Source organism: Nuphar pumila, chromosome 10 (genome assembly GCF_984573655.1).
Source record: "Nuphar pumila chromosome 10, dmNupPumi1.hap1.1, whole genome shotgun sequence".
In the NCBI taxonomy this organism is placed as follows: Eukaryota; Viridiplantae; Streptophyta; class Magnoliopsida; order Nymphaeales; family Nymphaeaceae; genus Nuphar; species Nuphar pumila.
This window is the reverse complement of record NC_143258.1, coordinates 115,547,278-115,572,082: the sequence shown is the minus strand read 5'-3', so window position 1 is coordinate 115,572,082 and position 24,805 is coordinate 115,547,278. Positions and strand designations below refer to the sequence as shown.

The following is a 24,805-nucleotide window of genomic DNA, read 5'->3' as shown; positions in this document are numbered from 1 at the left end:
TGTTGAGATGAATAGGCACAAGAAGTTTGGGGTTGGATGCCATGATCTTGGTAGAATTGTAACAGACCTTTTGATTTAAATTCGAGAGCATTATCAGTGTGAACCAGGGTTACCGGAAGCGCCTAGCTAAAAGAGGAAGCGCGCTTCCCCGAAGTGCGCTTTGGAAGCACGAAACATCGCGCTTCCCCGAAACGCACTTCGGAAGCGCGAAACGCCGCGCTTCCGAAGCGTGGGGGGAAGCATCACCCTTTTTTGGGAAGCGCGCTTCCCTTTAATGGGGGACGCGCTTCCCTTTAATGGGAAGCGCGCTTCCCATCACGCTTCCCTGTTTTTTCAATTTTTTGTATTTTTTTATTTTTATTTTTTTCGCTTCCGAGACGCTTCCTAGGTCGCTTCCGAGACGCTTCCTAGGTCGCTTCCGAGACACTTCCCGAATCGGTCCGAAGTGGTCCCACGCTTCCCCGCTTCCTAAAATTTTGAAAGTGCCTCACTTCCCGCTCCCGCTTTCTCAACTGGCAACCATGGTGCGAACAATCTTGACAATAGATTCAAACTGAGTTTTTATTTCAAGAATTAAGGATTTGATAATACTTGGAACTTCAGATCGTTCTTTTATTAAAAACACCCATGACAACTTAGAGAAATCATCAACAATAACAAGATAGTAACGACACTGAGTCCTAGTAGGAATCTTACTAGGACCTCATACATCTGCATGAAGAAGTTCAAAAACTTTATTACTATACTGACTCTGACTCGAAGGGAACGAACTTCGATGATGCTTTCCCAACTGACATGCTTCACACTGAAATGATGTGGTGGAAGGAATTTGAGGAAAGACCGAACGAAGCTTTGACAATGAAGGATGACCAAGACGACGATACCACTGAACAGGACTGAATGAGTGTTCCACTGCAGCATGAACATTACCCATTGGATGATGTAGGTAGTAAACTCCATTTTCTTCATAGCCTCCACCAATCATCTTCCCCGTCAGCAAATCCTGAAAATGACAACCCATCGGATCAAATATTACTCTACAGTTTTGTTCTCTTATAAGGCAACTAACAGAGAGTAAACTTTGAGGAAAGTTTGGAGCATGAAGAACATTTTGCACCTATAATGAGGAGGATATAGAAATATTTCCCTGACCAACGACCGGGGAGGAACTCCCATCGGCTAATGAGACTCCTCGATGAGCATTAATATCCTTTATATCTGAGAAAACAAGTGAATTTCCACACAAATGTCTGGATGCACTAGAGTCAATAATCCACTTACTATCAGTCGGATGAAGATGATTTCTGGTTGAATAGGCAACACCAACTACAGGAGGAGTGAAACTCAAAGGACGAAGAGCTATCAACTCATCATATTCAGCACGACTGAGGGTGATACTACGGTCACTTGCAGAGATATTCTCCTGTACATTTGTTGCCTCGATAGTAGTAACATTTGCTTTAGGAGCATATGACTTTGATGAAAAAGAGGTTGGCCGACCATGCTTATCCTAGCAACGATCTTCTAAATGTCCAGATTTTCCACAGAATGTACACTGAAGCTTTCCTCTGTCTCCCATACCACGTCCACGACCTCGTCCTCTGATATTCTGAATAATTCCACGCCCATAACCAGATAAGACAACAAGAGCAGATGACTGAGTCACTGGCTGAGATTGTGGAAGAGAGATTGCAAGTCTACTCAGACGATTGTATGCATCAGCAAGTGTAGGAACATCTGATCCAGTCAACATTTGAACTTTTGCAACAGAAAATTCTGAAGAGAGACCTGTAAGAAAGCGAGCAACCATGGTTTGTTCTTGATGATCCTTTTGCTTCGAGCAACAAAGAGGCCTGTGAGCATTAAGTCTTTCAAACGCAGCTTTGACAGAGGCATAGTATTGGGTCAATGTCTAATCTCCCTGCTGCAAATTATATATTTCATGTTCGACTTGCAGGATATGACTCACATTAGTTTCTTGTGAGTATGTATCACGAAGATTGTTCCACATCAGTTTGGTTGTATTATAGTAGATCAATCCATCTGCAATATGGGGTTCGACACTATTCATCATCCATGACATAACTATGTCATTATCTTCATCCCACGTAACATATTTTCCCAATTTTTCAGTGGGTTCGTCTTCCAACAGAATATGTTTTCGACGATGTCAAGATACCGACATCATAAAAGTTCTGGACCACCTGGCATAGTTGGTTTCATTCAACCTTACGAAAGAGTCGTATGAGAAGGGGTTGGCAAAAGCCTTATACTCCCCAATATGTTCCATTTTAAAATCGCATTTCAAAGTTTCAGCCGTACTGATCACTTGAACAGCAAGTGCTCAAGTAGAATTTTCCAACACAGCAGGGAATCAGACCTGCTGTTTCCACAAAAAAAAACAGCCCACAAACAGCAGGGAATCACTCCTGTTGTTTTCACGACAAAAGGATAACTTAAACTAACATGCTTCACAGCACGAAACAAAACTCGACATAGCAGGGAATCACGACCATTGTTGCGCCCAAACACACCATGAGCAACGATAATATGCAGTCGCAAAAAAATAATCACGACAACTGTTGTTCTCCAAACATATAAGGCACGACAGCCAATAAGCCTTCAAAGCACAGTTAAACAGATCATTCATATCTTGATCACACGCAACAACCCATTAAATAAATCTTGATCACATGCAATCAGCACAGGAAATAAAAGTTGCTCTCAAACAGCAGGAAATCATGGCAGACACGCAACAGCACAGGAAATGAAATCACGGCAGGCACGCAACAGCACAGAAACTTTTTGCTGCTCCCAAACAGCAGGAACACAACTCGGCAACAAACAAAAAATCACGTCACGGCAGGAACAGAACTCGGCAACCAAAGATCACGGCAGGAAATCCAGGAAATCACGACAGGAGATCACGAAAACAAAAAAAAACTCCAAACTGAGGAGCTCAAGGGTTACGGCTCCAGGAAATCCTCGTTGGGAGCTCCATCCTTAGATCTAACGACAGATCTGGGTAACATCCCAGATCTGTTATCAGATCTTACACAACGTGCAACAGCAAACCTGATTTCAAGCAGTCGGGGTTTTCTTTTTCGTTGGATGAAGATAAGTCCTCTCGTGATCACGCTCCCGAGATCGAGGGCTCTGATACCATGTAGAAGGAAGATCGATGCACAGCCACCTGTGTAGAGAGAGAGAGAAAGAGAGAGAGTCGGTTGCACAATAGAAAACTCGTTAACCTGGATTAGGGCTTCTCTCTATATTAAATAGAGAGAGGCTAAAAAGAAAAATTACATCTAAGCCCATTATGAAAACAAAATTTCAAAAAAAAATCCAATATAAAAAAGACTTAAACTTAAAACCACCTATTCTCAACAATATCAAGGCTCAAGAAATTAAAAAATTCATTCTTGATGAAGAGTTTTGGAACAGAGTGGTATACTTCCTTCAATTTACGCAACCTATTTGAGAAATGTTAAGAGAAGTTGATAAGGATGAGCCCATGCTTCACAGGGTTTATGAAATGTGGGATAATATGATTGAAAAAATACAAGCTATAGTTTTCAAGCGTGAAGAAAAAAATCTTGCATTGGATGATTCAGAATTTTTTAACCATATTCATTCAATTTTAGTCAGAAGATGAGATAAGAGCAACACTCATTTGCATTGCATAGCACATTCACTTAATCCAAAATATTAAGCAAATAAGTGGTGGGCAAGTGGTATTTGTTGTGTCCCTCCAAATTTAGACTCAGAGCTATCAAGACATAGAAATATGTGTATGACAAGACTTTTTCCAGAAGCATATCTTCTACATCAAGTCACACAAGAGTTTGAAAAAATTTCATCTTCGAGATTATATGAACCGGCATTATTCGCGAGAGAGGAAAATTTTCATCTTCGAAAATAAAATTTTCCTCTTCTTCAACGTTTTGCATTAAGATTGCTATCGCAGCCTGCTAGTTCATCTTGCTGTGAAAGAAATTGGAGCACATATTCTCAAATCCACAACATGAAGAGAAACAAACTCACCAGCAAGCGTGCAGAAGATTTAGTATATGTTCATTCAAATCTTTAATTACTTTCACGAACCAATGATGAATACAGGTACTAATTTGCTCTCTTAGTTATTTGATTATTTCTTAATTTTTCATTTAAATATACTTGTATTGTATTTAACATTTTTAAATTGAGTTTGTAATGCAGACAAGGAACATCCAAATTTTGAGATGTAAACTCAGAAGAGTGTGACTTCTAGGGAGAGCATGATTTTAACATGACAAACATGGATTTAGCTAAGCCCAGTATTCCTTCTAATGATGCATTTGATGATGATGAAGAAAATTATTAAGATTCATTACTTCATCGTCATATACATTGTAGGATATACTTTTGGTATGTAATTTAGTTCTTTTCTGCTTTACTTATTTGATTGATATTTAGGTTGATTTATGTAATTGCATGCATGATGAATGATATTATGGCAATGTTAACAGTTAAATTATGACAATGTTAACTGTTAAAACTTCAAAATTATATATATATTATATATATATATATAATTTTTTACATTTTTGCCCTGCCGCACCCCCGCACCCAAGGTTTTTGAAAGTGCCACACCCCCGCACCCGCACCCATGTGACATAGATACTATGGGAGAGAAAAAATCATAAGTTTACTAAAAGGCCCATGGTGGGGACTATTAATGTAAAGATAGCATTTTGAAAATTTGTTATATGTAGTAAACTTGTTAGCATCCACCAAAGACCATGGATGTTATTAGGTCCAAAATATACACATTCCAGAAACATAAAATATGAACATAAGACAGCACAAGTCAAAAGTGGGCATATCATTTACTGACTTGCATCAGTTGGCATTCTACAGCATTCTACAGCAATTTAAAATCAATAAACTAGGATATCCTTGTTGTAAACCAATCATATATCAACAACCCTTGTTCAGCTACGTAAGTTGCGGCCAAATATGGTCCAGAATCTTGCAAATTGCAACTAAGAGAAAGAAACCGTGCCTCATTATTGGTTCGTAAGCTTTATCTTTTTCTGTTGCTTAGCAAATCAAGTATTTCTTGGTATCCAGCCATCAATGCAAGAAAATACTGATTTAAAAAATTACAAGACGTTCAAATACTGTTGTAAAGGAGGGAAAATCAGAATCTATACACAGAATATGCCCAGCAAGTGAACCCAAAATATGTAAGAAAATAGAATGATGGAAAAGTTAACAAAAGATAACAAACCTGAACTGCAATACTTGTGTCATTTAATAGGTGGACCAAGTTCATAACAATTGTTTCAGTGGTAAGGTGGCCTGCACTCAAATGCTAAACAAATGTCTGTTAGTACTACCACTGGAACACTGCCAAATTGGACATCATATACTCAAAAAGCTGCGCTAAGTAATGATCTCAGGTTCAAACCTTAACAGACCGTGAAACACTTCTTATACAAGCACAAGAGGCAGTGCGCACTCCAGCACATTCATGCGTTAATGCTTCAATCACCAAGCGAAATACCTGATCTCAGGAGTTGAAAGAACAATTACATCAGACCCCAAAGTTGAAACAAAAACATTGCCACATGACAATCACTTGAGCTCTTGTTACCCAATGAGTGGTGAAGTTTCATTATATGCTACTTTTTCATTCATCTACCAACATTTCGAACAAAAAGTTCATTCTTTAACAACAATTCATGGCCAAGTAGATGAGATCAATCCAAAGTAATGCTTCAAAAGAAAGGTTTATTCATTAAATGGGTGTTTGAAAGCACGTTACACACGTTGCGATGGATGCATGGAACGGCGTTGCCATCAAACCCTGGACGCGGGGAGCCGCGTTCGTGGAACAGTGTTTCACCGTTCCACCTCCCCCCCTGGCCCCCTTGTTATGCTGGGAACAAGGACGGGGTACACCACTTAAAAATAAAACCCATCTCTCTCTCTCTCTCTCTCTCTCTCTCTCTCTCTCTCTCTCTCTCTCTCTCTCTCTCTCCTGCGCAGCAGTCGGGCAATGAGAGGCCAGCGGTGAAAGTCGTGCTCTCTCTCTCTTTCCCTCTCTCCTATCTTTCTTCCACTTTGTCGTTGTTCTTCTTCTTCTCTCTCCCTTTCTGATTAGGGCTTTGAATAAAAAAAATCGATTAGGGCTTTGAATCAAATTTCTTTAATTAGGTTTTTCTATATTTAGTTTGATTAGGGATTTTTTTCTTTGATTTTCTTTGGTTAGGGATTTGAATCAAATATCTTTAATTAGGCTATTGATATTTAATTTGATGAGGTCTTTCCTTTGATTTGATTAGGGATTTTTTTCTTTGATTTTCTTTAATTAGGGCTTTGGATCAAATATATATAATTAGGACTTTTGATGTTTAATTTGGTTATGTTTTTTCTTTGATTTGATTAGGGTTTTTTTTCTGTGATTATCTTTGATTAGGGCTTTGAATCATTTTTTTTAATTAGGGCTTCTTATAGTTAATTTGAATAAGGGCTTTTCTTGTATTTGATTAGGATTGTTTTTCTTTGATTTTTTTTATTAGGGTTTGAATTAGGGCTTTTTATATTTAATTTTAAGGTTTATTTATGGTTTATTTTTCTTGTAGTTTAGGGTTTTTTTGGTTTATTTATGGTTTATTTATATTTTATTTTTGCATTTTAGGGTTTTATGATTTATTTATGGATTTTGCATTTGTATATAAAAAATATGAATTCTTAGTTTTTTTCTCAAATTACCCAAAAATTAAACATTTTTTGGTACATGGATCCAGTTTGAGATCCATATTAAGGGCTAAAATCTATAAATTTTTTATAATCTTTCATAATTAGATCCAATATGACCGATTAAAGCATTTATATATCAAAAAAATATCAATTCTTATTTTTTTCTCAAATTACCCAAATTTTAAACATTTTTTGGTATTTAGATCCAATCCGAGATCTATATCTGGGGCTAAAATCCATAATAAACATGTTAAAACACTTATATGGTGGGGTGAATCGAGTTGTATGATCCAAAATGAAGTTATCCAACCCATTATCCATATGTGTCAAAGCTCTTCATACAACGTAAAAATCAATTGCCGGACACAAGGAACACAGCTTCTTATCCAGTCGAAACAAATGTTGGACGTAGTACAGTTGTTATAGAACAGACAGAACATGTGTTCTATCCGTTATGTTCTATTGTTCTATCCAATCTTGGACAAGCAATAAAATACACCCTAAAATTTATAAGTTATGCTTACACAAAGATACACAACAATCCTATACTGCAAGATGGAAATATGGAAGACAAAGAAAGTGTGCTTCAGACTTTTAAATTGAAATCTTTTAATTTCCTAATAATGTGGAACTGAAGTAATAAAAAAGGTATTTGAGAATAGTTTTTTAATTTGATAAAACTGTTTAATTATTTCAATATGAAGAATGAAGCATAGGTGAGAGACCTTTGACAATGACCTTAGCATTGTTTCTTTCAAGAATGATCTTAGCACTGTTTCTTTCAAGACTTATAGCTTAAAGCTCAGCCCATTGGAAAAACCTCATGCCCAGCTTGAAGTGTGATGATCTTCTTTTAATAAAAAAAACGGTCCAGCTTAAACCTGGCCTAGCTCAATTATACTCCTCATTCTGGCATTTGAAAAGATGGAATTGCAGACAGTATACTTTTCCTTTTTGAAACATAAAAAAAAAAAGGATTAAAGTGACATCCTTCCCTTCTCTTTACTGTTAAAAAACAGTGATAAGAGGAAAGGATGATATCAGCACGGTCCTTACCCTAATTCCCTTAGGCTCACCGGAATACGACAAGAGGATGAGGATATTGCCAACCTTCCCCTTTCATGTCAGTGTGCTCAAATCATGTCTTTGTGTTTGCTGCAATGCATTATAGAAGGAAGATAACAGGCTCAAAGAAGTGAACTTTTGCTTGTCAATCAGGTGCAGAGTACATTAAAGTACCAAAAACATGCTGGCCATATAATTCCTGCACCTTCACATTAATGGCCTTAACAAAATGTGGTATGCCCAGATGCACATGAATCTCTTGGACGAATCACATTAAGTAAATTGCAATCTGACTCCTGTTTAAGCAGGTACCATGATTCATGAATTATGCTCAGCCAAGTTTGCTGGAACTAAGGTTATTACCATTATTTAGTAGCCATAAAACAAAAGGATGAGGGACATTTTCATGTTATGTGTATTTGAAAGAAGGCGTAATTCTATGTTTTGAATTTTACAAAGGAGTATACACAGTTAATCACACTGCATGATACATTACATGTGGAATTAAATAAATCAAAAGAACATAGACCAGATTGAATAACCTAAACAAATTTGAATGGTTAAGACCCTCAAACAATAAGCATAGCTGCAAGCCTTAGGTCGATTCATTAACAAAATTAGAGAAACCAATTGTCTATTGTCTGTAAATCAAATAAAAGCAAAGACATAGCCACTCACCCAGAATTACTCCAACACCTTTATAAATATGAAAATTTCAAAATATCACCAGATTTTCATGACCATGTTTGATATTCAACTGAAGAATCATATTGCTGCTTTTGTAGGATTACCCCGGCAATTACAACCTTTTTCTGATCTACACCAAGCAGATGATAATTGTTGATAGGAATTTTTCAATTAATGCTAGCATTCATAATGACATTTTAGGTTTTGGTGTTCAATAAGAAAGACCCTTCAAAAAACATAAATGTGGTTCAAGCATTTTTTTCAAGTTTTACCTTCAGAAACATTGAACGTTCAAAATGTTATCAGGATTGTTTAAAAGAACTCTATCATCATTCAGGCATGTTTTACCAAGTCTTCCAATGTGGCTTTTCTTTTATGATGCTATGCTGAACATGTATGTCACATAATATAAATCTATTAAGGCTTAGTTAAACAACAAACCTTAGAATCTAGTAACTGCCCCCTCCTTTCCTCCAATTTCGAACATAGTTCCGCTAGTGCTAACAAAACTCCCTCGAAGCGTTTGTCCTGCAATGATGCTCTAGGCAAGAAATCACAGATTTTTTCAACAGCAGTGCCAGAAACTGATGCATTCTGCAACTCCATGCTACTGCTCACAAGTTCTGTTAATGCAAATGGAGCTTCATCACCAGGACGTCCAGGCTCCTCAGTAAGTTGTGCTAGTATCAGTACCATTTTAATTTTCAGTTGTAATTCTTGCACATAACAAGGACAAGCGTGTCCAATAGCTATCAAACATACACAAGCAAGCAATCTTGTGCGAGGTGTTCTGTCCTTGATAAAATCAATGACAGCACTCAAAGCTCTTCCATCTTCGAGACAAATAAATCTAGAGACAGCTTCATAGTTGTTCTTCATGATCGCTGCTAAAGAATCTAAACTAGCATCCCTCTGACTTATAGAGCCATTTAGTAGACTAACAAGCCTCTGTAAAACCCCAGCATCACATAATGCTTTTTGCTCAGCACTTGCCTCACAAGATCGTGTAATGATACTAGCTGCAAGTTCTGTCACATTTTCATTCTCACTGTTCAGAAGTGAGAGAAGAAAAACCATGTTGCCATCTTGAAACAAGTCATATTTAGGGGCCAACTTTGACTGAAAAATCATTCTTAAAGAACGTGCACCAGCATCCACAACCTAAAAGCGAAGCAAACAGAATCAAAATGACATTGAAGATTAAAATTGACAAATTTCATCAGAAAATATGTAGGCATAAGCTAGTAATTTGATCCGACTCAAGATGCATGCATAGAAGAAAAGAAACAGTTAAACCAAATTCAGCAAAAGAGACAGAAACACCAAAAAATGCAAATGTATATGCAATTAATACTGCTTATGAAAGTCAAATTAAAATGCCACGCTGGACCAGACCAAAATATATCCATGATTGCTGTTTAGTGAGACTCTTTTTGTAAGCTAGGACTCTGTCCATCAGTACACACAATAATCTTCTCTAACAAAGTCCTTTCAAAACAGAAAAAAAAAATGGCATTGATAGGAATTAGCACATGGAGACTTATGAGAGTCAACTCTCATCTAATCTGAGTTATGTCACAAGGACACGCCATTTTGGCTTTGTGTCTTCAATGATCACATGGTACAACTCAAATAGCACCACAACACACAGTGGATACGTGTTTGACCATGTCACACACGGTCAAACACATATCCTTGGACTGTTGGCCATTTTTCTCAAAAGCAAAACAAAATTTATAAACTTAACAAGGGTATCCTGGCCTTTTAAACAGATCTCCCTTTTTGAACCGCCCAAAAAGGCAGCTTTAAACAAAAAAAAGAGTACAAAATTTAAGGGCAACAAACTGCCATAATGGCAGCCAGCTTGCCAGCACATACACAAAAAGATAGCAGGCTACTGCATAGGTCCCTTTATATAGAAGAAGAGGGATGCTTAACTTCTTGTGTCCTTTGATATAGGACTGCTTTTGCTGTGATTTCCAAAGTGTTTCATACTGTAGAAAAGAGACTATACTACTTGTTACTACAACTTACGTTGTGGATGTGTTATCCACATACTATACCATAATATTTATAAATTACGATAGGGTTAGAGCATATAAACCATAAATTAGTTGGATTGGTCCCAAGCCACAAATTCATATTTATACTACAATCTCTATCCTAAGTTATATTATGAACTTGGTGGAACCACTTTACTTAGTTACAAACTCATAAAACATAATAAATATATTTAGTTTGAAATATATATATCTGTGCCCTCGTTCCTGATTTTAAAATTTTCTCAAACCCATGTCCAGTCTACGAATCATGTATCTGTGCCTGTCTGTCTTTGTGACATAAAATTTAAGGCCTCTTGGTTAAAAATGTGCAACTCAACTGTGACAGCTACCACATCCAACCCACAGTTCTATGCATATGAAGGGGGGTAAATTGTATCTAAATTTCAATAGCAACAAAAGCACATACTAGCTAAGCAAATAACAGCTTCAGCAATATGTGCATGTTGTGATGGACCATTTCATGAAGAACGTATATGTCTAAAATTACCCATCTAAGAAATATCGCCACAAGTGAACATATGATGAAGCCTTTGGGAAGGATCCCTTTCTCAAGAAAATCTTAGACAAGTCTTGGCAAAGATTAAGAGGATAAACACAAAAAAGTATGAGAAAAAACAACAATCTAGGTTGCTAGTTCTATACTAACATCAAGATAATTAAGCACTCTTATTTTAATAATAATATCATGATACTGAAATAAATGACATTATGAGAACATCAAAACATTCCAAAGCTATCACAGGGACTCGGCTAACCAGGTGACGCACCCGCGTCGACGCGACACAACGCGGGTGCGGGTGCGGCACCCGGTGCAGTCAACATAACCCTAGGTGCGGTCAACCGCACCCAAGATTATATATGTCCAAAATGAACTCGGCTAACTCTGACCGAGTTCATTTTGGAGCCAAAAAATAATAAGAAGGGGGGGAGCGGGGGTTTAGGGTACAATTCATCTCCCTCCTCCCCCTCCCTAACCCCTCCCCTCTCCTCTTCCTTCGACGGCAGCAACTACAAGGTACCTGTAATATCGCGTGTTTTCGTACTTAGTCATTTTATGAGATTTTCAAAAATTTGGCTTGTCTCAAAGAAAAATCGTTTGAGCCTCGATTTTAGACCGATGTCTTTGAGTCTGGGTTGGGCCCAAGTCTCATCGACAAGGTCGAGGGGAGCCAATCGAAGCGTAAGAAAGAGTTTTATTTTCTACCTTTAAATTCGAGCGAAATTCAGGTTATTTTTGGGAGAAATTCAGAATTTGATATTAGTGTAATATGTCATTGGATGTGTCTCGGAATTCTGAGCGCAACGATATTTTACTTTTCTAAATTCGAGCTCCGATTGGCCCGAAAATCATAATTTTTTAAAATTTGAACAGTTTGTTGAACTGGATCCGAAGTTGGATCAGATTGGATCCAATGCATATGATCCGAATTATTATGGATTTGGATCTAAATTATTATGGATTTGTATCTTATTTAAGACCCATTTTAATCTGGATTTAATCCAGATCTTGAACCAATTTCGTTTTGGATATGGGTTTGGATTTTGGTTTTGGATCCGGACCCAAATCCATGTCCAATAAAAATTTAGCTTTAAATTCAGTTTAAAGCTTTAAATTAAAGTTAGTTGGGTTTAAGAAGACTCCCAAAGTAATTAAACCAACTTTGGAAATTCAAAAATATTTAATTATTTAATTATTTAATTATTTAATTATTTAATTATTTAATTATTTAATTATTTAATTATTTAATTATTTTATTAAATTTTATTAATTCTAAATTTTAATTTAGGGCTGATTAGGACTTCTTAAAAGAGTCTTTATTCTTACCTAAGAAGGATTAAGAAAGACTTTTAAAAAATCCAAATATGAAAAAGTCAACTTTTGAAGAATTTCAAAAAATTTGAAAACAAGAGAGGAGAGAGTTCCATTTTTTTTGGAAACTCTCCTTCTCCAACCCTTTTAGAAAGGGTTGGAGAAGGGGGGGCGTCACCCCCTCTCACTCTCTCTATATATAAAGAAAAAAAAAGAAAGGAAGAAAGAGAAGGAAAAAAGAAAGAGGGAAAGAGGAGAGAGAGGAAAAGAAAGAGAGGAAGGAGGAGCTCTCTTCTCCAACCATCCAACCTTCATTTTCTTATTCTCTTTCAATCTTTGCAAAGGTACGGGTCTCCTCTACTGGAATCAAGTGAGAAATCGAATGTAGATAGGTTTTTCATGCATGATTTAGATGTAAATCCATGGAAAACGAAGTAGATCCATATGCCTACTCTATAATACATGAAAGAGGATTCATGGATCCTATTTCATTCATCCTTTTCAAACTAAATTTTTGTGTATGTATCTTTAACCCTAAACAGAATTTTATTTATGTTCAAGATGACTTTTAAGCACTTGTTTCATAGTAGATTCAAATCCTACGATTTCCCCAATGTACAAGTGGTCGGATGCATGTAGTCATGTAGTCATGTGAAAGAAATTTTAATTATGCATGCATGTCATATTAAGGAATCTGAATATGTATACTTAAATAAAAATATGTATGGGCATGTGGTAGCATACTTGTTTTGGATCATGTATGGGAATATATACCTCACACATTGCATGTTAACATGCATATGGGAATACATTTGATGTACGAAATCGGTCATGCCTAAATCTGAGATTATTCGTACACGCATACATTAGATACTGTTGTTTAAATTTACATATGCAAGTGTATTGTATGGACAGGTTCATATGATTGTTTACTTGGAATGAAATATGGTATATGTATACATTGCTTAAAGTAAAGAGAAGTAAATCTGCATATGTGGAGTGTGAGGTTGCATATACATGTTGTCGCCGGTTATAAAAAGAGGATTTCTATATTTTCAAAAAAAAAAATAGGAAAACTTTGTTGGATTGCTGGGTGGGCTGACTGTCAGGTTAGCCGAATCTGGCCTGACAGGCCCTACTAGTCTTGGCTGGGATCTAGTCGGGCTAGACCAGACCCGGCCTCGTGCTAGGTAGGCACCTGGCAGCCCAGTCGAGTGGCTCGGTTGGGCATGTCGGGCCCTTGCCTGCCCAGTCCAGCCTGCGGCTGAACCAGTGTAGGCCTGGCAGTTTCCTGCCAGGCCGTGCCAGATCAGACCCAACTGGTTGGGTTCAGCTGGGCCTGAACCGAACCCCAGTCGGCTGGGTGCAGTGGGTTCTTTTTCAAAAAAAAAAAGAGGGGGGGAGAGAGAGAGTCACATATTGAAAAATCCACGTTTTTCGAAGAAAAAAAATCAGACCCGGATCGGATACAGATCTAACCCGGACCCACTAGGGTTATCGGGGATTGGGGGGGGAGGGCTTCTTTAAAACCTTCTCCCCTGCGCCGCTTTCCCCCCTTCCTCCCTCTGCTGAAAAGGGAAACCCCTTCGAGGTTTCCCGATCTGTCGCACTCCCCATGCCTTTAAAGAGAGACGCAGGGGCGAGGGGCCTCTCACTCGAAAGGCCCTCTCGTCTGCGCCTTCTCTCTCGTTTCCTCTTACGCCTCCCCGCGAGATTCACCGACAACACCACTGATCCCCCTCTCGTCCGAAGTACCTCAACGACGCCCTCCCTACAGCGACGTCGGCCCTTGCAGGTAAGTCGCTATCTCTCTCTACCTCTGTCTTCTCTTTCTCCCTCTATTTTCTCTTCCCTCCCTGCGCTTTCCCCCTTTCTTCTGTGTTTGCCAGGAGGCCGGCGGTCCCCTGTTGTGCCTTCCCTCTCTCTTTGCATATGCCGGGAGGCCGACGGCCCCCTGCCGCACTTCTCCTCTCTCTCTGCATATGCTGGGAGGCCGACAAGAGGACAACGACCCCCTGCCACACCTCCCCTCTCTCCTCTGTGTTTGTCGGAAGGCCAGCAGGAGGCCGGCAGCCCCCTCCCGTGCCTCCCCTCTTCTCCTTCGCCCCATGTTCTTCTGTTTCAATCACCAGACAGGGGGGGTTGACACCCCCTGTCTCCTTGTACAGCTTTCAGACATCGGGGTTGACGCCCCCTGCTTCCTGTTTGGTGTCAATCAGAGGACACCTACCCTCTAGCTGCCCTCCCTTTCTCATTGTTCCCCTTCCTTTTCGGTTGTCGGCAGGCAGGGGCTCGCCCCCTACCGCCTCGTGGATTTTCGACAGGCAGGGTTTCGCCCCTACCGCCTCTAGGATCCCGGTAGGCAGGGGCGATGGCCCTGCCGCCCTTCTTATTTCGGCAGGCAGGGGCTCGCCCATTGCTGCCTCTTTGTTTTCTACAGGCAGGGGCACGCCCCTGTCACCTCTCTGTTTATGGTAGGCAAGGGCTCGCCCCCTGCCACCTCTGATTCCGGCAGGCAGGAGTGATGCCCCTGCCGCCTCTCTGTTCTCGGCAGGCAGGGGCTCGCCCTCTTGACGCCTCTCTTTTTTGGCTGCCAGACAGGGGTGATGCCTCTGCCTGATTCTCTTTTGGTGGAACCAGCGAGGGTTCCGCTTGTCTGGCAGGAGCAATTAGTGTATGTTATGTTAGAATTTCCTTTGGTACCTGTATTGAGAAAGGAGAGAGAGAGAGAACAAAAGAAGATGAAGAAGAAAAGGTTGCGGTTGTCACGATTTCAACTAATGAAATCGTGACCTAAACTTTGTATTAATACGTTTAAAAGAATAGTATGGATCTGGGTCTGATGCAATGTCCAGACCCAAAATAAACAAAATAAACTTGTACATGACTCGGGTCCTTAGTAACCAGACTGTACATACAATGGGCCCGGGTCGGGTCCTAATATCCCAGAATACACTTTTTCACCCCCCCTCAAGTTGATCATGGTTTTGGACCATGAACAACTTGCCTTTAAGCATCCAAAAACGATCCTTTGTCAAGCCCTTTGTAAATATGCCTGCAACCAAGGTTTTAAAACTCGCCGAGTCAACTCGGTGACTCGGCTGACTCTGCTCGGCTCGGCCCTCCAGCGAGTCAACCCAGCAAGCTAAACTCGGTCTGCGAAGACTCGGCCTGACTCGGCCTGACTCGGCTTGACTCGGCCTGACTCAGCCTGACTCGGGCGAGTTCTGGAATGTTTAAAATTTGATTTTTTGAGTATTTCAGAATAAAAAAAATTTGTAATATTATTGAGAATATTGTTGTTACTTTCTTAATGTCTTCAATATGTAAAGAAGACAATATGTGACTATGATCTAAGGTAAATGTTATTGGATATGAATCTATTTCTAGAAGCATCAGGCAGGACAATCTTCAAATTCAACAACAGCTAATTAATATTTTATGATCAAGTAGATTGCTGCTTTTATTATGTTCTACACAATTATATTCTTTGCAGTTTCTTTGCATAAATGCATTTAATATTTTGCTTTAAACTTTACTAACATGACTATATAACAAGGAAGAATTTGGTTTTCTCCTCACACCTTTCCTCTTTGCCCCATCTTTATGAAGGCATAATAGACAAGAAACTGGAACAAAGTCATACATAACTTTGGCCTTAACATCCATAGAGTTCCATCTACTTGGTGCTTCTTTCTTGTCCTTTCAGACTTCATAATCTCATATAGGCTATACCCCTTTAATCAGAACCAATTGTCCTCACCTTGCCTTATCACATCCAACAAAAATTTCTCTTTTCTTTATAGGCATGTGCATTTTTAATGCATAAAGGCATCTATGTAACTGGAATAAATTGTGCTCTTTCATTCCACATTTCCAACTTATTGCTCATTAATGAACAATTTATCCACATGCTACGATCTCCTTATTTCAGTTCAACCCAAGATTCTGCATGGAGCCAAAAAACATCTCTTGTTTATTGAAAAACATGGTTTGAGACAAATTATATATTGTTTTTCTTTTAAAATCAAAAGTTAACAAAACCCGGTCCGAGTCACCGAGTTGACCCGCCGAGTCACGAGTCAATAAAGAACGAGTCGAGTCCCGAGTCACTGGGTTTTAAAACCTTGCTTGCAACTTGTCTTCCAGTAACTCAGGCTCGATCTCTTTTTCTTCAACCTTTTGTCTTACAAAGTGTTGGTTGATCTCAATATGCTTAGCACGACTGTGATGTACTGAATTGAATGACACGTTGAGAGCACTTTGATTGTCACATAGTAAGATAGAGTGAGATATTTTCTCCCACTTCAGTTAGTAGATGTCTGATCCATGTGGCTTTTGGAGTAGCGACAGTCATGGATCTATACTCAGCCTCAGTGCTTGACCTAGCGACAACCTTTTGTTTTCTACTACTCTAAGAGACTAAATTTCCTCCAATAAAGACACAATAACCTGATGTAGATCTTCGTTCATCAGGGTCCCCTGCCGAGTCTCCATCACAATATATAGTAAGTGCATGCTCATCCTTGTCGTACGACTGTGGTGAATATGTTAATCCATCCCCAATGGTTCCTTTCAAATATCTAAGAATCCTCTTAACCGCTTCTATATGTCCAGTACGAGGTGCATGCATATACTGAGACACTTGATTGACCGAATAAACAATACCAGGACGAGTGAATATGAGATACTGCAACATCCCTATTAGACTACGATACCTGGTAGGATCCTCACACAGATCTCCATCATGAGTGCTAAGTTTTTGGTGAAGCACACTTGGAGTTCCTAGAGGCTTGCAGTCTTTCATACCTGCCTTGCTGAGAACATCTACTGTATATTTGTGCTGAGTGAGCGTCAAGCCATGAGCCTGGTTGTCAATTTCTACACCAAAAAAATAGCGCAGGACACCAAAATCTTTCATTTTGAACCTCTGACCTAGTAAGTCTTTTACTTCTTTGATGTGAGCTTCAGAGTTTCCTGTGACAACAATGTCGTCAACATAAATTAATAGTAGAGTGGTCACATTCTGACTTCTAAAAATAAATAATGAGTGATCCAGTAAAGAACGTGAAAATCCAAGTTTTTGAATCTCAAGCGAGAAGCTGTCAAACCAAGAACGAGATGCTTGTTTTAGACCATAGATAGCTCTCTTTAGCCTGCACACATGGGTTTTACAATTTTGTTCTTGATATCTAAGGGGTTGTTCCATATAGACTTCCTCCTTCAAATCTCCATGCAGGAATGCATTTTTCACATCGAGCTGACTCAGCTTTCATCCATGTTCAACAGCCAATGAAAGAATAATTCGAATTGTCCCTATCCTCACCATCGGGCTGAAGGTCTCGTCATAGTCTTGCCCTGCTTCTTGGGTGAACCCTTTTGCCACAAGTCTTGCCTTGTATCGTTCAATGGTTCTATCTGGTTTATACTTTATTTTGTAGACCCATTTGCATCCAACAACATTTTTGTCAGGTGGTCTGGGAACAACTTCTCAGGTTCCACATTCATGTAAGGCCTGCATTTCATCATTCATGGCCTCTACCCATTTGGTAGAAGTGGCTGTCTGATAGTACATAATAGGTTCATCTTCCTTATTGAGGGCAGTTAAAAAGAGTTGAAAATCCAAGAAGAAGTTGTTATAGCTGACCCACCTATCAATAGGATGTCGTGTGCGATTTGATTTTCTGACTTCAAGAGCATGAGAGGAAGTAGGATCGGCTGCTGAGGCATGATTTTGGTTTGATGTTGTCGTTCTCTGTCTAGAGTAGAAAATGCCCTTGTATATGCCCGGTACGGATGATGGTACTTCTTCATTCTGTGATCTCGATGTCCCAGTGTTCTCAAACATTTTTTCTTCTTGCTGCATACAATCTGGAGGACAGACTTCATTGGAACTAGCAAAAAGTTCTGAATTCAGACAATGATAGTAAACTTCAGTTGTGTTAGAGGACATATTTGTTGTGTCTGCTTTGTGATCAAAATTTTGCTCATCGAAGACAACATTCCTTGAGATTCTGATGTGCCTGTTGGTTGGATCATAACACCTATATCCTTTGTAGTCATCTGCGTATCTCACAAATCTACACTTTTGAGCCTTGTCCTGAAACTTATTTCTCAAGGACTGGTCAATGTGCACATAATAAACACATCCGAAGGCACGCAAATCATGATAACTAGAGTGAGCTACAATAGGACAATAATAAGGAGACTTATTTTCCAGAACAACCATAGGTTGTCTATTTATCACATGTACGACATAATGAAAAGCTTTTGTCCATAGATTGATGGGAAGGTTACTGTCGTGAAGCATACTCATGGCGCTTTCAACGATATGCATATATTTTCGCTCAGCAATCTCATTTTGTTGAGGGGTGTGTGGACAGGACACCCTTCTTTCTATTCTGTTATTTTGAATAAAAGAAATAAAGTCACTAGAAGAGAACTCCCCACCTCCATCACATCGGAAAAATTAGATGGACTCAGAGAATTAATTTTTTACTAGGGAAAGAAAATTTTGAAACAAAAGGAAAACTTCTGACTTATTTTTTATGAAATATATCCAAGTGTATCGAGAATAGCTATCAACAAAGATTAGGTAGTATTTGCTCCCACATCCAGAGACAACTGGGGCGGGTCCCCATACATCAGAACAAATTATCTCAAAAGGTTTTGAAGCTCTATTATTAATGGAATAAAAAGGCAATACATGACTTTTGCATAAAAGAGAACTGGAACACTTCTGACTTTTCTCATTCCCATTGAGACTTTCTTTTGGAATGAGATTATTAGAGACAAGTTTCTCAATAAAATGACTCCCACAATGTCCTAATCGACTATGCCATAAGGATTATTACATTTAGAAATACTCAAAACGTTTGCAGAAGAGAAGGAATACGACTCTAATGAAGACTTTGAATCCAGATGAGTAGGGCGGACGGACTGACATGGAGCTTCTTCAAAGACATACATATTGCATCGTCTCTTTCCTTCAGCGAATATTTTTCTCGTGCGTAGGTCCTTGACCTGCACAGAGAAGGGAGTGAATTCAACTGAAGCATGATTATCATCAATAAGTTTGGAAACAGAGACAATATTTTTCTTGATATTGAGAGCATGAAGGACATCAGAAAGTTCAAGAGTAGAATGTGACATGGGAATGACAGTTTTTCCAACATGAGAAACAGGATGGTGGGATCCATCGCCAGTGACAATCTTACTTTTGCCAAAATAAGGAATAGGGTTAGAAAGTTTACCTGCATCACCTGTCACATGAGTTGCTGCCCCTGAGTCGACAAACCAAGTGCCTTGATCATTCTGCTTCAATTTCAATTCTGACAGGGCAGATATCAACAGATCTTTAATCTCTCCACTATCTCTGATATTGGTGGACTTTTTCTAGTTTCTATCTATGGAGCATTTCCTTTATTTTCTGGATTGTGCCAACAATTCGCCTTGATATGCCCTCTTTTGTTACAAAGGAAGCAAGTGGGAATGGGTCTTTGTCCCTGTGCATGAGTCAACATATTTGGAGTGAGAAGCAAACCATGTCCTCTGTGTCCACTTCGCCATTGGCCCCCTCGTTCTCGTTCTCGTTCTCGTCCTCGTCCTCGTCCTCGACCAAAAGTCACTCCTGTAGCAAAAACTTCTTGGGAATTTGTATGAACATGAGTTTCTTCAAAAAAACCTTTCAGAGTCATTTCGTACTAAATTAATTTAGCTCGTAACTCATTAAAGGTAAGAAGGGCAGGCAGACACAACAGTGAAGTGACGATCATATTATAGTCAGATCCCAATCCACTCAGAGTTTGTTGTACCATATCACTGTCACTTCTCGCACATCCTATAACTGCAAGTTGGTCTGTGATGGTCTTCATCTTGTTCAGATATTCCATGATGGTCATGGAATCTTTTCTCAGCAACTGAAATTCCCTCTTGAGAAAAACCATCCTCGCCTGTAAAACATGTGAATACGTTTGAACCATCTCTCCCAAAGTTGTAGGGTTGTACAATTGTTAGGAATAGCAACAAGAACCTCTTGAGACAAGGTATAAGTGATGTATGCAACTACTGATTGATCTTTTCTTTCCCAGTTGAGGTATTTTGCATTATTGACATACACAATTGAACTTGCCCTTTTATCATCTTTCTCTTCTCTCGTAACAAATTCTAGTGGGACTGGAGTGGTTCCATCCAGGTGACCTAAGAGACCTTGGCTCCTTATAAAAGGAATGATTTTTCTCTTCCAAATCAAGAAGTTTGAGGTATTCAATTTTTCAGAAATGAGTGGATTGAGAAAGCTTGAAGAAAGACTTGATTGAGAAGAATAAGAATCGATGGAGAGAAAATTTAACAAGAGTGTTCACAGAGTGCTCAGTCTTCTCCCCCCCCCCCCCTTTCGACTTTAAATTGGAGGTCGCATACTGTCAGATTTAGAAGAGAATCAGACCTGAGCTTTCCCTTACACTCTTGCAAGATTTGAGATTAACGTGATGAAAATCCTTTTCACACGTTGAATAAAGTATTGATCTAGATGTATTTTCAGGCACAGGTAGTGAATTCCAACTGTGACAGCAACTTGGAAAGAAAAGAGAATCAGACAAAAAAATTTGTCACACAGCAAAGATGAACACCGAGAAGAACTTGATATCCAGATCTGATGGTGGAGTTGCGTCAGATCTGGATACACAGAGTAGATGCGTAGAGGAGATTGGTAAAGAGAGACAGATCTGGTGCACCAGATCATATAATGTCAGATGAAAAAAAGGGATCGTTTCTGTGTTTCACATGAATCGATTTCAGCGATTCACGTGAAACAGAATTACCTGTTTTTCCTTTTTTTGCACAGTGCTTACGTGAACAGAGTTCACGTAAATCGCAGACCCACGTGAATGTTAGGTCCACGTGAGACGTGAATACACCAAAAATTTAGAAAAGAGATGGTGGAATGAGAGATAGACAGAAGAAGAAGAAAAAGAAAATAAAAAGTAGAAGACGAGACGAAGGACCTCAAACCTTTGACCGTTACACCTTTTCGGAAGTCTCTTCAACCCTCAGATGGATCTCGGCTCGGATACCATGTTAGAATTTCCTCTGGTACCTGTATTGAGAAAGGAGAGAGGGAGAACAGAAGAAGAAGAGGTTGCGACTATCATGATTTCAACTAATGAAATCGTGACCTAAACTTTGTATTAATACGTTTAAAAGAATAGTATGGATCTGGGTTGGGTGCAATGTCCAGACCCGAAATAAACAAAATAAACATGTACATGACACGGGACCTTAGTAACCAGATTGTACATACAATGGACCCGGGTCGGATCCTAATATCCCAGAATACACTTTTTCACGTTACCTTGTGTTGGGACGTTGCAAGTTGGAACCCCAACTTCGTCAACGTTTGCGAGGTGTTAATAATCACGTTTGTTTGTTTGCAGTTCACACGACGGATCCCGCTCGTGCCCCGCAGCCCGTGTCCTACATCGCCTACAGTCGTACGCACGCGCGACGACGCAACCTTCCGAGGTAAGGAAAAGAGAGAGAGAAAGAGAGGGAGAAAGGAGGAAGAAGAAGAGAAAGAGGGTTCCTCTTCTCCAACAGCCCTTGTTCCACATCATTCTTCTCTATTTTTCGATTTTTATCAAAAGTACGGGTCTCCTCTTTCGAAAATAAGTGAAAAATCGAATGTTGGTTCGATTTCATGTAATATCTTGGATGAAATCTATGGGAAAAACATGTATGTGCATGTTTTCCTTTGGACGCATGGAGGATGATCCATGGATCGTCCTCCATGGCTGAATTTTTATGTATTTTTACCTCTTTTCATAAAGAAAAAAAAATTGTTCATGTATAACAGAATTTTTATTCATGAAATGAGTGGTCATATGAGGGACCCCTATGCTAAATATCGATTACCAAAGGTGGATTTTGATATGGGCTGTGTATATGGATAGATATAGGCGTGAAAATAATGTTATATGCATATATTTTTCAGAAAACATATATGTAATGGCATGCTTATTGAAAACATTGGATGAATAGGCATTGTTGAATAGGTATGTACAAATAGGTTTAAGGTTCACGTTAGATTTTTTATCATGCACACATAGCTTGATTGGTTGACAGTCATACGTAAATATGAACATATGTTTAAACCTGCATATTTGAGCCCTTAATCTGTAACTACATGTACGCGTAATCCTGAAAATATTTACTATATGTTTTTTTAATGGAGGCTTGCCTAATCATGTGATTATTTTCCAGAAATTTTACTAAATACGGTGGACTTAATCTGATGAATGGAGTTTTTCTTATGCTTTAGTTTGAATTTAGCATGTTGCATATGAATGCATGTCTGTTAACATGTTATTGCAAAGTTTATTTTGGTACAGGTGCATACATGATATGAATGTGTGCAACCCTTAAATTCAATTTCTATATCCGGGTTATGTTCATGTATGTGGATGTTAATACATGTTATGAATGAAAAGTTTCATATGCCTACATTTATGGGACATGTTCAATTATCATGCATTTATGGATTGGTTTAAGTGTATATGCATACATGAAATCGATGTGTGTTTAGCATGTACAATCCAGCATAAATGTTCTCATGTACTTATGAATCATGAATGAATGCATGCGTGCTAAGTGATTACAAGAAAGCAATTGCACATAGATGGTGAACACATGCATATGATTGCGGTAGATCATGCACATTGTTAAATTGGTATGAATGAATGTGCATTTCGAATCATGTGGGTATCATTGCATAAATTGCATATTGTTATGATTTTTGCATACGATGCATCGATGTTCGAAATGAGTCATCGTGGGCCTGGTGGGCCTCGAGCTTTGGTTTGCTCTTCCTTTATGTATTTTAAATGCATCGCAAAAATCACATTTATTTTTATTGCATTGTTCTATGTGTTTTCACAGGCAGAATTTCTGTGATAGTTCTCGCAGGGGTAGATGCGAGCTTTTGTCTTTGTTTTTGCATGTTGATTTGCAAAACTCAATAATTGCTCTTAATAAAAAGATAATAAATAAGAACAGTGTAATATATGTTCTAGAATCTCCCATCGAAAGAATGAGGATCTTAGAGATTCGGTTTTGGAGGACCACGAGGATACAAAAACTCTGTGTTTTACATTGACCCATGAACCCGATATTGAGATTCTTTCTCCTGACCATAGTTTTAGGGAGAGTCTGTCACTTCACCTGGGGGTGGTGTGTTCGACACCGCTATTGTTTTGGTATACCAAGAAAGTGACACTTATGGGCGTGGAGGGTACCTGGTGTCCTAACATTAGATGTGGAAGTCTAATCTTACGAAGGTGATTTGGTCGAAGGCTAAGTTTGGAACCCAGTATAAAATACAACTTGTGGGCTAAGTTACCCTGGGAACCCTACTTGACATCGGAAAATTTTACCCGTTTGGTGTATCCGCAGACAACGATAATTAAAAAAAGAAACTTAAATTATGTGCATTTAATAGGGCATGCATATGAAAAAGAAACCTTAAAGAAAGAAAATAAATTGTTCATGCATTGCACATAAATCATGCATATTCCTGCAATGCATTAAAACATGCATATTTTACCTGTTCCCTTAATTGTTACATGTTGGTGGATGATTGATGTATAGTTTTTAATGCATGTTAAATGACTTGCTTACTTAAATTATGATTCTTGTTGTTGATTCATGTTATTTTATGCTTAATAAATGCTTCATGTTACATGAATGCTTAATTGAATTATCTAATTTTCATAAATGCATTCATCTGAATTATTACATGGAATCTTATTTGTGTTCTTTATGCTCATTTATTTCAATAGAAGGATTCGTACGCAGAATTCTTCAGATTTCTGACACCCCCTATTTATGGTTTTTCGCAGCCGCAAGAAACCAGTGAAGCGACTAGCTTCTAGAAGAACTAAAGGTGTCACATTTTCGCTAGACAGTTCACAGAGGAACAGTGTAGCTCAGTTTTCCTTATTTTTCTTTTACATTTAGTGGTTACCGCACTCTAAATTTTTCATTTATGCAATTGTCTCGAAACTTATCACTTATTATTTCAATAAAAGTTTGGGTTGGTTTGGTATGGATGATAAGTGTAAGCTCTCTTGTGGTTGGTTGTTTTATCCAATTGGGAGTGAAACTGTAAATGCCCCGGGTCTCTCAGAAGATTTTCGCAATGATTTTGAAAAAAAAAATTGCATTTTTAAAGGGTATGAGATGGGGTCGTTACACATATATTTTTTTTATTGCTTGGCATGTCCAGGATTCAATGGGTATATTTGATTTATTTTGATGCTCGTTTGACATGCTTCAATGAGGCTGAAAATGGCATATTAAATCGGCATGTTAATTTCCATATTTTTATTTCAGATTTGGGTGAGGCTTTATGCAAGATAAAGAATGAAATTTCGTATGC

General features: G+C 38.7%; 1 protein-coding gene across 1 annotated transcript in view; it reads right to left on the bottom strand.

The window, feature by feature from the left end:
* The window catches only part of LOC149828008 (ARM repeat superfamily protein), a 79,199-nt gene that overhangs the window by 29,047 nt on the left and 25,347 nt on the right, over positions 1-24,805 (bottom strand). Inside the window, exons 2-4 of the mRNA XM_090019795.1 lie at positions 8,941-9,660; positions 5,453-5,548; positions 5,273-5,356 (exon numbers count right to left, since the gene is read on the bottom strand). Coding sequence (XP_089875921.1) covers positions 5,273-5,356; positions 5,453-5,548; positions 8,941-9,660 — 900 coding nt within the window. The remainder of the gene's footprint in view (positions 1-5,272; positions 5,357-5,452; positions 5,549-8,940; positions 9,661-24,805) is intronic.